Source organism: Hyposmocoma kahamanoa, unplaced genomic scaffold (assembly GCF_003589595.1).
Source record: "Hyposmocoma kahamanoa isolate Upper Pololo Valley unplaced genomic scaffold, ASM358959v1 83618, whole genome shotgun sequence".
Lineage (NCBI taxonomy): Eukaryota > Metazoa > Arthropoda > Insecta > Lepidoptera > Cosmopterigidae > Hyposmocoma > Hyposmocoma kahamanoa.
In genome coordinates, this window is record NW_020654216.1 from 1 (window position 1) to 15,356 (window position 15,356).

A 15,356-nucleotide genomic window follows, 5' to 3' on the forward strand; every position below is an offset into this window, starting at 1 on the left:
ACTATACTATATAATAATTATAATTCATTTACTAAAGTTAACATTATAAATTTAATCAGTACAGAGTACTAAAAAAACCGACCTCAAAAGTACGTGGAATTATATCTATTTGCCAAGTTTTTTTAAAATATATATCCTGTATAGTTCGCCACTATACAGGACTTGACACTGGAGATAATAAAAATCGATTCTCACTACTCAAAGTATATTGAGAGAGAAAAACGCCTTGAATTGGAGAATAGTAAAACCAACCATCAAAATAATTGCTCCTTAAGTAAAATTTAGGCGCTATTTATAAAAATTAATGTTCATGCGTGATCTGCCACCCTTAGAGGTGGATGATTTTCTTCAAAATGAAATGGGACCACTATGGAGGTACCCTCTTTCCAACAAAAAAAGAATCATGAAAATCGGTTCACAAATACCGGAGTTATCGCGTAACTCACATGCAAAAAAAACAGTCGAATTGAGAACCTCCTCCTTTTTTGAAAGTCGGTTAAAAATATTAATTGTACTGGTGTTCATTTAACAATCCATCTAAAAAAGACTGTAGTCCTCTTGTTAGCTTAATGCAAATGAATAAATAAGTAAATAATGGTTTGACCTACATTTACCTCCTACCTACCACGGCCTCTCAAAAAAAAGATACAACCGATTTATGATAACGACCATTGACTTACAAATAAATGGACGACGGGTCTAATACAAAAACCACGGAAAAAAATGTCCCAAGTCAACCTATTCGAAATTTAAATTGTAATGTCATCGCAGTATCGCGCTGTCAGTCGAACAAATGAAGACTAAAGCGGAGTTTGGCGCTCTGTATACGATTTTAGCGCCTTACAAGTGCGGACACTTTTTAGCGCGGACCCGACGTCCATATAATTGTAAGTCAATGATAATGATAACGACCCTAATTTTTGAACGGTGGACCGACCAAACCTAGTTTTTTTGCGACTTAGATTTAGTCGAAATGGCGACTTTTTACCTGACTAGTCAAATTTCAAAAACTCGACCATGGTCCCGCTGGAATAAGGCACATAAAGTAATGCAGTGAGAGTTTAAAAAGTGTTATCGATTTCAGCTCACCTGGCAAACGCGACGAAGACGACCCTCCTCTCTCTGCCACTCCCGACATGGGCTCGTCCTCGACGCGCGTGTCCCTCAACGCGGGACTAGGTGCCTTGTGCGAGCCTCGCGACGTGAGGGACCCGAGAGACGACGGCAAGCTGACCTCAGGCGGTTCCAGCCCCAGCCGCGAAGTCCAGCAGATCATGTCGCACAATGACGACATTTACAAACCACATCTGGTAAGCTTTATTTAGCAAGTGACGTCAACACAATAAATAGTCATTCCCTATCGCTATTACTGACCATAGAAACTACAGACGTTTATATTAAAGATGACAATCTACGTAAGTTTAAAGATGTCAACTTGTGAGTCGCGAAACAACCGTGGACTACCACCGGTCTCTTAAAGACTGTCAACTGTTACTAACATTGAAAATGAAACTATTTTTTTCACATCTAAATCGCCTATGTCCACTGACAACCAGCGTCAAAGCCTAATTTCGGCTCTGCCATTGCCTGGATCATTTTGAACACGCCACAGCCACTTTGCTGTAATTACTGGTATCATGACTGTGGCATCACAGTACATTTACTCAAATATTTAGTATGCCCGTAAAAATATACATAATTTCATTAAGAAAGAGGATATCCATAATATTAACCTTATTTAGAACCAAGTCCAAACTCATGGTACCATTTCGCTTACCTAAGGTAAACGATTCTTTTATGGGGAACTATACGTTTTTACAATAAGATCCCGAAGCATATATTAAGATTATTATTTCCTAAGTTTAAAACTTACATTAAAAGTATTTTAATTGAAAAGTCATATTACAAAAGACTATATCTTAGATAAAGATGTATGGAAAGACAACATGAGTCTGGATTCCACGCAAATATTATTCAAAGTGTATTCCCATAGCATTTAAGTTTATTTGAAAAGAGCAATCTCTTTTTTCTTGCTCGTTCTTCTCAGAGAAGAGAGCACAGTGAACGAACAGTAGTCTAAAAAATAACATTTTCAAGTGTAAAAATTGGACCTATGGAATAAAACTATTATTTGACTGTAAGTGATTCAATGTCAATAATAAAATTATTTTGGCTACTAAAAATTTAATTTGTATGCTTCGTTATATTTTCTTTTTTGTTGTACTTTTGCTTTGTCAATTTTTATTTCTGCGTATTTTTGTGTTGTGGCGTTGCAATAAGCGGTTTATATTCTATTCTGTATTTGGTATCAGCCATGACCATGGTACCTGTAAAGGGTTCGAAAGTATAATATACGCGATTTAGATCCGATAAAATAGTATCATTTCGAATGTCTAACAATCGCGGAAACCTATCAATATATTACTAACATACTTTGAAGGAGGACGAGTCGAGCCAAACGCCTGTAGCAGAAGAAGATTCGTCATCAGTAATACAGAACGGCACAGACCCCGTTTACGGCGGCGGCACTTTGTTCGCTGAGACGTCTGGCGGCAAACTGACGCACAGCGGCAGCGACACCTCGTGGCCGCAGATATCTCTCGCGCAGATCACAGAAGCCAACCAACGGAAGGCCTCCAGCGACAAGTCTAGCAGCCAGTCACTTAATAACTCCCTTAACGTGTCCGCTGGTGAGTCACTAGATCTTATACAGTAATAATCAAAATTATCCATTATGCGTAAAAGATCAATTATTATTTAAAGGTTATTTATATTATACAGCTCTGCTAATTTGGATGACGAAAATCCATGAGAGATCAGTTTCACACGAAAGGGTATTAAGAGTAATATAAGTGGAGTTTCTACTTATATTTTTAACCCGTCACGGTAGATTTTGCGCGAAGTAATTGACACGACCATAACGTACGAAACAAAAATGGCGGATTTAGCTCAAGTATGTGGAACTTCACGTACTGTTGGCACACGTACGGCGCAAACTAAGCACTTCTGCTGTATTGTATGAAAATTAGTAGAGGCGCGGCAGTTACAAGAGTGTAATTTAAAGGGGCCCTACGGCGATAATGTGAATAAATGTATTTATAAAGGGCAATCCGTAGTATTACTTATTATTCTTAGGATTATCTGCGTTACGAATGAATAGTAGTTAACTGCCTCCGTGGTCGAACGGATACCTTGCCACGCAGAGGTCCCGGGTTCGATTCCCGTGCCGGGAGAAATATTTGTACGGCCCACATTTATTCCTCTCGCGAGTCCCTATCAACCGGACTACGACTTCATGCATGTATGATAATAATTAAATCGAGTATCGATTGCCAGCGGAGGCTTGCTCGAAAGGAGCTCTGGCCCCGCTTTGCCGTCGTAACTCGCGGGCGCGCTTCGCAGTGGAGCGCGCGGGCAGCGAGGAGGGGCTCGGGCCGGGCGCGGGCGCCGCCCCCTCGGCCGGCGAGCGCCTGCGGCTGGAGGCGCTGGAGCACAAGCTGGACAAGCTGTGCGACCTGCTGCTGCAGCAGTCGCGGGACCTGCGCGCCCTGCGCCAGGACGTGCAGGCGCCGCGGAAGCTGCTGGACGACGCGCTGGCGCAGCACGCCGCCCGGACCACTGCCGCCATCGAGAGCGCGCTGCAGGACGGGTGAGCCACCTCTTCGTTTACTTTTCGGGATCCTCGTTCAATATTCGCTATTGTGTTTTTATTGTGCTTGTTTTTTTTGAATGTCCATAACCGTTACAGTGCCGCTCAGAGCTTTAAATCGTAAAGATCTCGAGGGACACTGCCACTGCGGCCGTCACCCTGACACGTTAGTTGAAAAATCCCCAGTACCTGTAATTGCACCCTTACCCTTCAAAGCTGGAACGCAGTAATGCTCACGTGACCCCTTGGCGGTAGAAATAGGAAAGGTGGCAGTACTTTCCTGGACACACTCTTTCTCAAGGAGCTCTACTGCTACTATATATCCGTATAGAAATGTCGTAAAAAAGCCTGCAACTGCTGCTACAACACAGTACTTGCATTGATTAGATTTCTAAAGTTACCAAATTGCACACAAAAGCAGCGATCAACTTTCCTTTCTTGACGTAGTCGATAATGTATTGTAACGCTAACAAATTATTCCTTTTTACGGTTTTTCAACCGGTACATTTTAACTTTTGACCACACTTGCTTGTAAACAGTGTCATGACATGCAGGCAAAGTCGACCATAACGTCTTAAATTACGCCCACAGGTTTTTTCATTACATTATCGTCCTATGGGTTTTTTACGTCAAGATTAAGCAAAAAGTTTTAATTCTCGAAAAACCTGAACGCATATTTCGCTTAAATTTGACGTATAAAAAAATTCAACATTTGTGAATTAAAATTCTGCAGTATTTTCAGAATTTGGAAATTATTTATTTTATATCTAAAACATTGTAGCTGCGTGCGTCTGTGCCTATTATAACATTTTTCTTCATTGTCTATCTAAGAATAGCTGGCAATCTGTTTAAAATCCGTAAATGCTGTGTTGTGAAGCGGTATTTATTCTCAGAAAGTATAAATTATATTTGCATCTATTTTCTCGCAGATGTAATGAAAAACATTGTATGTAGCACGGGCGGCAAAAATCACAAACCCTCGACTTATTAAAGCCCTCAGCCTCCAGATTCGGGCTTCTAATAAACTATTTACTGTCCTTAATATACAATGTACTAAAGAGGCATAAGCGGTTGCTCCATTAGACCAGAGACCAAACAGTAACGAGAACGGTCACACTCCGCCCCTCCCTAGCTTTAGATACCGCACCACGCTCCGCACATTGACAGAACGACAACTAAGCTGTCGGCGAGCCTTATCGCGCTGAGACGGCTTTGATATTTGAATATATACTCCCGGACACATAATTCGAGCCACTATATCATAGTATCAACGAAGAAAAGATTTCCCCCGGTTTTGAAAGTCCGAATTTTCTAAAAGGACTTATGGAAAAGACTTTTAATATTCTTGTTTCCAAATTGCGTAGGAACTATCCTACGCAATTTTGAAACTAGAATCTAAAGAACACTGATCGATTGATCAACTATCTTGATCAATCGAACAGTGTTTAAACTTAAGGCATTTAATACTGATGCGAGGTGGCTCGAATTATGTGTCCGGGAGTGTAGTTTTCATTTATTCATTACGAAACTTGTACGTTAGTATATAACATCATTTTTCGTTACTGTTTATAACGGGTTGTATATTGTAGTCTAGGCTCTACTCTATGAGTAGAAGTACTGGCTGAATGAATATAGATTTGTGTATAGAATATATTTTAAAAAATATGATAAAAAAAAGAAGAACATCTTGGCAGATCTAGAAGTAGCCTCCATAAGCGAATATGTGAAAAACAAAATAAATATCTAGTTATGAAGATAATCCCAGTTTATATTTATAAAGTACCTAAAGATGAAACGAGGTAAATAAAAAAACGTATGTCTGAGACTCATTCAGTTATTGTTTTCTACATTTATTTAGTGCAGAGTAATATATAATACAAATTTTGTCATATCAATATAGTGAGAAGTAAATTAGTAGACAAGGGTTCTCGAATTTTCAATTTATATTGCCGATAAAGAGGTAGTGAATATAATTATTACCTAACTAAGTAATTATAAAGTTGGACACGCAATTTATAACATTGTAGGTGGTTTAATTTTTTTTTGTATTTACATAAACCTTCAGGATTATTCTAATACCCACTGAATTAATGAAAAATATAATTGATATAAATACGTAATAAACAAGAGTAATTATTAGGATTCTATTAATAGGATTATAGACATTGACTTACAATTATATGGATGTCGGGGCCGCGCTAAAAAGTGTCCGAACTTATAGGGCGTTAAAATCGTATACAGAGCGTCATTCACGCTTTAGTCTTCGTTTGTTCGACTGACAGCAAAGCAAGCAAAATTAGGCAGCACTGCGATGACATTACAATTTAAATTCAACGTTTTAGCTTTTTCATATTCCTTTACATATCACTAAGTTTAAATAGGTTGACTTGGGACATTTTTTTCATGGTTTTTGTATTAGACCCGTCGTCCATTTATTTGTAAGTCAATGATTATAGACAACAGATTCGGCTCTGACCACGTAAAAGAAAGTGATCGGTGAACCCTGCCACTTCACACATTTGCGTAGTAGGTAAAGGGCTTCCGACCGTCGTACGGAGTGTCCGGGCTGTGCTTAGACCCAGAACCATGTAACCTCCAGCTGGGAGCGAATCGCGCGCGCCGGCGAGGCGGCGGGGTCGCGCGCCGCGGCCGCGGCCGGGCTGGGCGCGGCGCGCGCGCTGGAGCCGCTGGCCGCCGCGCTGCAGCACGAGCTGGCCTCCAAGCTCACGGCCACCGACCACCTGCTGCGCGACAACATCGACAAGCTGGCCACCAGCAAGGTAATTGTCATACCGGACTCTTAACACAGTAGTTGCAGCCGCCAGACCCAAGTAGAAGACGATGAGGATCTCGACGAGCTCGTAAAATTCAAAGACGATTTAAGTTGACTGTAATATATTAGCAATGGGTAGCTGGTTTACAGGAGCAGTGCCTTTGATCGCTAAACAGTGGTGGTTTCTTATAGAAGTACATTTCAAACGTGAACGTCTCTTTTGACCTTTTTGAGTTCATATAAACAGTTCGTTAAATTGTGTTAGGGATGAAATAACATGTATGTGGTGTTAGTTGATTGGTTCAAAATAGACGCTTACGTAACGTGCCCTTGAAAAGCGTTTAGTTACAGATTTGAAAGTTATATTAAATTTTATTACAAAAATTCTGTTGCGTTCGCAACAAGTGTATGAACTCAAAGGCTGCATTTTTTTAGAATCGATGAAAAACGAATTACTCACTTCCCGTGAAAGATTATTTAAATGTATGTACAGATTAACATTTATTACAGGCATTTAAACAATAGTTTAAATGTCAAAATACAAGGGAAATAACAATTTCATATTTTTAGTAAGGGCTGTTTTGTCCAGAACTAGCTCACAAATAGTTTGCCTCATATTGAGTTAAATGGATGTCTTTTAATTGTTTCTCGCAATATTCCAATGATGGTTGTATTGACGCGTAGAGACTAAACATTTTACGTTCAGCAGGAGTATAATCGTGAATTTCACATATTTTGAGTTACAACACTATTGTAATAGCTGTGCGATATGTAACTAAGTACATAATGTTTCAATAATGCCGTAATTCATTTTTATAAAGGAAGCATTTTAATGTGGTTATGTTGCTATAAGCCACTTAACCATTGCCTATAAACTTTTTGACAAACTTCGCCCACTACGTGACCTAATTAATCATAAATATTTTGTGGAAATTTATCAGTATCGATATTTGTTACACAGGTAATAAGAAAATAAAACCCAATATCGTAGTATGTTTAAAGGTAAAACCACATAATTGACATTTTAAACATAAAGTCTTTACATAGGACACACTATAAGTTTCCGGAACTGGCCACTTACATACACAATATTTAAAAAGTAATCACAACATTTGAAAATGGAACTCTTTGGCTGTAGAATACAGTTTATTTCATCTGACTGCCACTTGTTTTTACATTGTGGCATCATTTTAGAAATTGGTTGTCTACATCACCATGGATTTAACTCGTGAACATTTTTAATATGATTTTCTTCGACTTTAAGTGCAATTTAACAGCTCAGCGGAGCTTCGCTCGACTTCGAACTGCCTTTAGCGATGAAGTACCCTGCAAAACGACTATTTATAGCTGATTTGCGGAATTTAAACGCAGTCATGTGAATCTCAGTGACGAATTTCGTGATGGTAGCCCGTCCACTGCTGTGAACAACAAAAACATCGATGCTGTGCGCCGTATGATCAAAACAGACAAGCATGTCACATACCATGAGATTCGGGCATTTTTAGGCATAGGCAAGAGTCAAATACAATCAGTACTACACAAACATTTGGGTGTGAAAAAGCTGTGCTCTCGGTGGATCCCACACAATTTGACTGAGGGTCAAAAAACCGATCGCGTCACTTGGTGCAATGCCATGCTTACCAGGTTCAACGAAGGGGCGTCAAATTTAGTGTGGGACATAGTAACAGGTGACGAAACATGGATTTATAGTTACGATCCCAAAACAAAGCAGCAATCGAGCTTTCGAGATGAGCCGAAACCAACCAAAGTGGCACGCGTGCAAAGTGCCTCTAAGCGGACGATTGCTGCTTTTTTTTAAATAAAACTGGACACGTACCTATTGTTGCTTTTTTTTTTACAATATTTGTACTATAATAGAGGGCTGTAGCTCAGATGCATTGCGAGAGGCATTTCTATAAACTCAAACTATAATAATCTTCAATTTTATACTTTATTTCACTTTTTTACATAATTTTGGCGTAGGGTTACGAAACAGTCCTCTTAATATCCTTAAACAACAAGAACCAACCCACATATAACGCTAACAACATATCCTAACTACATGTCCTAACATACATATGGGATGGGGATATATCCCATATGAAAGACGTCTAATTAATTAAATAAATATATTTTCCCAGAATGCAGACAGTCCTTGATCAACTGGAGGGATGAGCAGGAACTATTCGCACATACAGGATAATATATCTATCAAATTTAAAAAAATATATAAGAAAAACAAAAGTAAATGTTATCTATTTGATAGTGTATCTTCTCCTCCCTTCCTTCCAAGTCTGCATGTACAGGAAAATATTAATTTTTCTCCAAATATTCCTCATAACGTCAATGTGGTTCCACATGAAAAGAAAACATAAACGATTAATTAACCTAATAGAAAACAAGAAAACATTAAATTATCTCCTAAAGAACTTTTTCATCCTATTCACATGGACTAGATCCTGCCTACACAATCTATTCCTATTTACATCTACTTTTCTTACAATATAATTAACCCTACTTAATCGACCTATTACTCTATATGGCCCTTTAAATAATCTAGCTAATTTCATACTCCTATTAGAAATTCTCCTAGGACAATATAACATTATCAAGTCCCCTGGCTGATACAAAACCATTTTTGCCTTCTTATCATAATTTCGCTTCTGTTTTATCTGCGCCCTCACTATTCGTTCCTTAACTACATCAATCAACGCTGCTTGTTTTGCAATTTTATCTTGCAGGTTCTCCGCAACATTGACACAATTAATCCCTAATTCCATATCTGACGCACATAAGGATTCCCTACCGAACAATACCATATATGGTGACACCCCGGTACTGCTATGTTTGCTAGAATTATAAGCAAAACACACCAATGGTAACATGCTACACCAATTCCTTTGTTCGCTTCCTATATATTTCGCTAACATTCCTAACAGCGTCCTATTAAATCTCTCACATAAACCATTACATATCATCTCTGGCAAAACCGAGAAGCCATCCAAACTTTTTGATACGGTTTTCAAAGGAGACTTTTCTTTCTTTGGTCCAATATCTATCATGGACTTAGAAGAAGAAATTTTATTGTCAATTTCCACTTTTGACAACTCGAGATTACACTTTTCCAAAACATCTCGACCCAGAACCAAATATTTTTCAAGATCGTCTACAACCAGCAACTTCGAAGGATATTCCCTTCCATTAATCATTAACGACACTTTGGTGGACGACTGCACATTTATTGGCGTTGCACCCACTGTGCGTAATGGAAAACTTGGACTATCATCGATACGCAACTGCAACCTTTCCGCAAAATAACGAGAAATAACTGAATTTGAAGCATTAGTATCCATCAACGCCTCGCAACATACATCATTAATAAAAACAGATATAAAAGGTGCCCTATCTACGCTAGACCTATCAAATGTAGACAAATTTTCTACATGTTCAGTTGCGCTTTTGTGACAATCACGCTGAGGAGATCCCGGCGAAGATCCACTACTATGTGCTCGTGAATACCCTTGACTTGGCGTATCCTGCTGCACGATTGGTGCTTGTGGCACTAAATATTCCGACTGCTTAGACTCGGGTCTAATTATCGGTGCAGAGACATCCTGTGTTTGCCAACAGCAAGAATGCTCTACTGGCAATACAATATCTTGTCTCACATTATAGCTGTGATTAAATACATCATCTACTTGGATAATTGTTTTCCTCAACTCCTCTTTAGATAAATACAAATTGGTAGCCAGCATCCATTTAAAATTGGGTAACAAAGACTTCAAAAAATGCTTAATAAACTGAACATCTTGAATATTCGCTTTCATCGCTAACTCATCTAAACTATAAAAATAACTTATCAGCGATTCATTAGGCCCCTGTCGCCTATAATAAAATTCACGGGCGTAATCTATCTGTGAGGGAAATTCCTCTCTCAGCTTCTGTGCAATCACATCATACGTCATGTATGAAGAAAAATACGTTTTGTACCATTGTAGAGCTGGCCCCTCCAAATACAATGCAAACACGTATTTCTTCTGCACATCAGACCAATTATTTAATGTACTAATGGTCTCAAATTGATTCAAAAACTCGTCAACGTCGTTGAATCCATTAAACTTTTGTGCCGACATACTATATATATTTTTCTCCTCGCACTTTTCTATGGCACCAAATATAAATCAATATTAAATAAGTAAAAAAAATATAAATTACGACCTTTGTTACGTTTTCGTTGTGGTTGTGTCGTAAAAACATATAAAAATATTTTCCAACGGAGTTCTCTTCATTGGAACTTTTCCATCATTCGCAACAGTACCGTGAATAGTGATTGGTACACGACCGACATTTCTTTGCCGGAAGTTATTGACAAACTCCGTAAAAATAACCGTAAACGCCGTACCATCTTGCACCACGATTATGCCAGTTCTCACACGGCCAGACAGATAAATGAATTTTTGAAGGTGACCAACGTTGACCTTATGAGCCATCCCACAAACAGTCCCGAACTGGTACCTTGTGACTTTTATTTATTTCCAAAAATTAAGAACCAATTACGCGGTTAACGATTTTCATCACCTGGGCATACTCTTCGACAGAGTATGAAAAATATGTTTTAGAGATTGTCACAGAGGAGTGGCATAAATGTTTTCAAAATTGGTTCATTAGTATGAAAAAAAACGTTAACGCTAACGGAGAATATTTTGAGAAACAATAAATTCATTTCTGATCATTTGTAGTATTTCTTTCTTATTCATTCCGGAAACTTATAGTGCGCCTCACGTGATTTATATAGCTATGGTAAGAAAATCACTATTTTTCTGCACGTGAAACTCAATAATAAAAAAGCTATAAACTTAATAAGAGTTCTATCCGCTGAAAGATGGTGATTTATCTTACAATACGTACGTAATTTGGAGATTTTTTGTGGAAAATGTCACTTATATGGTTTTATCATAAGCAATGTTTTAACCGAATCGTTCTATTGGATAACGTTCTCGAATCGAAGGGCGCTTTCCGAGCTATTCAGAACATTCGAGTTAAACGTTTATTCGGGTTCGGATACGATATCGTTATTCAATAACCTAACCTCCGGTTAAAAAAACCGACCCCAAAAGTCATTCATCCCCTAGTTTGCCACCCTTAGAGGTGAAATATTTTCTTGAAATTTAAATAGGACCACATCTGAGAAACCTTCTTTCCAACAAAAAAAGAATCATCAAAATTGGTTCACAAACGGCGGAGTTATCGAGTAACATACATACAAAAACAAACATGCAGACGAATTGAGAACCTCCTCCTTTTTTTTTAAGTCGGTTAACAACGTATACGGAGTTACTCGGTGAAATAGATTGTAAGAAAAATTAAAATCCTTTTATATGCATTAATAAGACTTTAAAAATCTTAAATATAGGTATGATTACTCTAGCATTAAAATAAATTAATAAAATTGAACAAAATCCAGACTTTATTTCAAATAATACGAGATTTCCATATTACATTCTTATTTTGTAAACAATAGGACAACGGCAACTTTCAACCGATAACTGTGTGTCTGAATAATGTTTGTAGCCTTTTCCGGCCGAGAAGCTCGAGTAATCTACGGATGTGACGTCATTTCGGTTCGGTTTCTAAAAATATAAAAAATCGTACGATATCTAATCGAATCGGTCGACAACAGAGTTATCGTAAGGCTCTGAATCGACCCCCTGTTTTGTTCTTCTTTGAGCGGTGATAAATCGCATGATCTAGATGGCTGAATTTCGTGAAATACTGCGATTGGGAGATTTGGTTTGCAATAAATTCATTGTTTCGGTGGCTGTGTGATTTGTGACACTGTCTTGGTGAAACCACATGGATATCACCCATATCATCAATAATAGGCCAGAGTTGAGTTGTTAACATCTCTCGATAGCGTAATCCATTGACCGTAACCGCATTATAAGCAACTTAAAATTAGTTATGTCTTAGGTGATTGCTTATTGTTTTTCAAATAAGCATTTCTTTTTGTTATTTTTTGTATATTACTCCCTTTTAAATTAATTCTTGTTGCTATAAGCCGCTTTGTTATTCGGTTAATCTTACCTGATTTGCTTCCCACGAGACGGGCGTAGCCTAGTATGGGGATCATAGTTCAAATATGTAATTGTTAATTGTAAGTTACGGTAAATGATTTTTTTTAATTATTATTATTTCCAGGCGAATTTTCGAAAAAAAAAACGGCCCAGTGTCAACAGCACAAGTTGCACAGCCACTGAAACAATTGATTTATTGCAAACCAAATTTCCCGATCACATAATTTCACGAATTTCAGCCGTTAAGTGTCCAGCTCGATCGTGTGATTTAATACCGCTGGATTATTTTTTATGGGGTTATGTTAAAGACAGACTATACGGAGCCAATCGAATCGATTGCAGCCCTCAAACTCAAAATTCGTGAAGTGATTAACCGAAAGAGACCCACCATTTTGTCAAAAAGTGATTAAAAACTTTGATGAAAGAATCGATATCTGTAACTGTAGTCGTGGTGGACATTTATCAGATATTCATTCATACTTTTTTCAATACGATAAAAATTGCAAGCATTGTCATCTAAATTTATTATTTTATTTTGATTTACAAAACAAAGTTCTTGATGAAAAACCCTTTATATTTCGTTTTGAGTTTCATTATTTGTTAACTTTTTAAGCTATGGCCTTTTTTGACAATTATGGAATCGTCTTGCCTACCTAGAACCACTGGGTATTACAGTTTGTAAAATAACCCATGTGTAACGTTCCAGACCGTCATGGAGCGTCTGAGCACGTCTATCGCCAAGTCGCTGTCGGAGATGGTGCGCGACTCGTTCCGCGCGGCGCTCTTCGAGAGCGTCGTACCCGTCATGGAGAAGGCGCACGCGCAGATATTCCGCCAGATCAATCAGGCCTTCCAGACCGGCACCAAAGAATGTTAGTATACAAAATTTGTTTTTACAAGGATATAAGTAATACAAATAAACGTACACGTAGACAAAGCGCGTCACAAATAATAACAAGAAAAAAACAATATCGTGATATTTAATAATCTTAATAAATGAAATATAAATAACTATGTAATCAATCTGTCACGTCTGTCCACGATACTACGGTGCTGATACTCTTTGACAAAATTCAACACTATAGTCGTCACAAAATAATAGATCATATTTGACACATGTCATCGCAACGTAAATAGTGATGTGAACTGCAATATCGGTAACCAGTTTAAACGATTCTCACGAGAAATCGATTAAAAATTTTAGGAGTTTGTAATCGTTTAGGTTATTTTTTCTGTTCATTGCTTTTCAGTTCTAGATATATCAATCAACATTTATTTAAACGTTATACAGTTTAATAGAAATAATAAGTAAGTATTTTAAGTGAGCACAACGGCAACCTGTACTTGTTGTTGTATTGTAGTTATACATTAGCATAGTTCACGAGGATAACCTGTACGTAAATAACAAAATTCTGAAGTAAAACAAAAGACCTCCTTATTGGAATTTTTTATTTATCAACGTCATCGGAAGATGAACCAAAACCATCTGTTGAGCTAGTTTCACCAGTCCATATAATTAACTCGTTTTCAATTAAATTATCAATATTAACATCTCTGTCAAAATCTTCTTTTATTAGTTTTCTAGTTTTTTCCACCACCTTTCTCCAGTCTTCCTTTGTTACTTTAGTACATGCTTCCTTTAATAAAGTCATCATTTTTTTTGTGGAGAACGGTGGCTTAGTATTATTACGTCCTGCGTAGCCTGTAAAAAAAAAACACTGTTGTAAAATAGTAATGTTCCTTCACAGTGATATTACAAATTCGAAAGTTTATATGTTACCTCTTTACATTTGTACTTTATTAAAATATGCTACTAGTACAAAATAAGTCTTAATATATACGAATTTAAAATAACAGTATTAAATGCAAAAATATTAACCTTTAATTTGAGCCCAAATCAACTCAATAGCATTGTATTGACAGTGGTACGGCGGTGTCCTTATAATTTTATGTCCATGCTCAAGTGCCAATTCATCAATTTCATACCTAAGTTTTGTAGGTCTATGCTCTCGCACTAATCTTAACAATTCCACTTTCAATAGCTCCATGTCAGCTTCGACACCATTCCTCTGTAGCCATGCCACCAAATCAGCCTTTTTATTTGCCTGAGTCGGCGCTCGATCTATTTGAACCGAATGATACGATGCATTGTCCATAATTATTGTACATTGTTCGGGGAGGTTCTGAAGTAAAGTTTTAAACCACTCTTTAAATTTGTTTGCGTCCATTTCTTCGTGATATTCTTTTGTACTTTTTGATTCAAATGCTAGTAAAGCATTATTAACGAAACCTCCCCCGGCTGATCCAGCATGGCAAATTATGAGGCGACCACCTTTTCCCATTGGCACTTTCGAGCTGGATGCTTTAGTGTCGTCGGTCCATGATTGTGGTACTGTGTGGTTTGAGTTCAACCAAGTCTCATCGATAAACACAACATTATCCCAATTTGTAATTTTATTCATTTCTCTCAAAAATGAAACTCTTTGTAATATTAAATCATGTCTTTCCATCATAATATTTCTTTTGTCAGACTTCTTGTATTTAAAACCAATTTTTTTCAAAATTGTAATCAGTGAGGTAGCACTCCCAGTAAATAAGCCAAGCTCTCGAAGTGATACCAACAATTTACTCACAGTAGGGTACTCGTGTCTAGTATAATATGTATAAACATGGTTACGAATAGCGTCTGCATCGAACGTGTCGATACCTGTTACAGGCTTGCTTTTCTTCCTCTTTCTAGGCGTATGTAATACGTTTTCTTGAGAGCCGGAAGGCCCATATTTTTCTTGTATGATGGTGTGTACCGTTCTTTTGCCGATTCCAAGTGCACTTGCGACGCGATTTTGCACTTGTGTCACTG

The 15,356-nt window shown here is 37.7% G+C and overlaps 3 protein-coding genes across 3 annotated transcripts; 2 read left to right on the plus strand and 1 right to left on the minus strand.

The window, feature by feature from the left end:
- Window positions 1-1,085: 1,085 nt before the first annotated feature.
- LOC113234362 lies at window positions 1,086-2,725 on the plus strand. The gene is made up of 2 exons (XM_026469668.1): window positions 1,086-1,310; window positions 2,441-2,725. Exons 1-2 carry the CDS (start codon window positions 1,137-1,139, stop codon window positions 2,714-2,716), a joined length of 450 nt encoding a protein of 149 aa, XP_026325453.1. The 5' UTR covers window positions 1,086-1,136; the 3' UTR covers window positions 2,717-2,725.
- Window positions 2,726-2,734: 9 nt separating this feature from the next.
- LOC113234360 (enhancer of mRNA-decapping protein 4-like) lies at window positions 2,735-13,373 on the plus strand. Its single transcript, XM_026469666.1, has 4 exons — window positions 2,735-2,738; window positions 3,337-3,649; window positions 6,249-6,429; window positions 13,203-13,373. The coding sequence occupies exons 1-4, from the start codon at window positions 2,735-2,737 to the stop codon at window positions 13,371-13,373; spliced, it is 669 nt and encodes a 222-aa protein (XP_026325451.1).
- Window positions 13,374-14,370: 997 nt separating this feature from the next.
- Window positions 14,371-14,958, minus strand: LOC113234361. Its single transcript, XM_026469667.1, has one exon. The coding sequence runs from the start codon at window positions 14,956-14,958 to the stop codon at window positions 14,371-14,373; it is 588 nt and encodes a 195-aa protein (XP_026325452.1).
- Window positions 14,959-15,356: the final 398 nt, after the last annotated feature.

Coding starts and splice junctions, on each gene's coding strand:
- LOC113234360 (XM_026469666.1), top strand. Junction 3,650..6,248: donor GAGAGCGCGCTGCAGGACGG/GTGAGCCACCTC, acceptor TGTAACCTCCAG/CTGGGAGCGAATCGCGCGCG. Junction 6,430..13,202: donor ACAAGCTGGCCACCAGCAAG/GTAATTGTCATA, acceptor GTAACGTTCCAG/ACCGTCATGGAGCGTCTGAG.
- LOC113234361 (XM_026469667.1), bottom strand. CDS start 14,958: ATGAATAAAATTACAAATTGGGATAATGTTGTGTTTATCGATGAGACT.
- LOC113234362 (XM_026469668.1), top strand. CDS start 1,137: ATGGGCTCGTCCTCGACGCGCGTGTCCCTCAACGCGGGACTAGGTGCC. Junction 1,311..2,440: donor ACATTTACAAACCACATCTG/GTAAGCTTTATT, acceptor CATACTTTGAAG/GAGGACGAGTCGAGCCAAAC.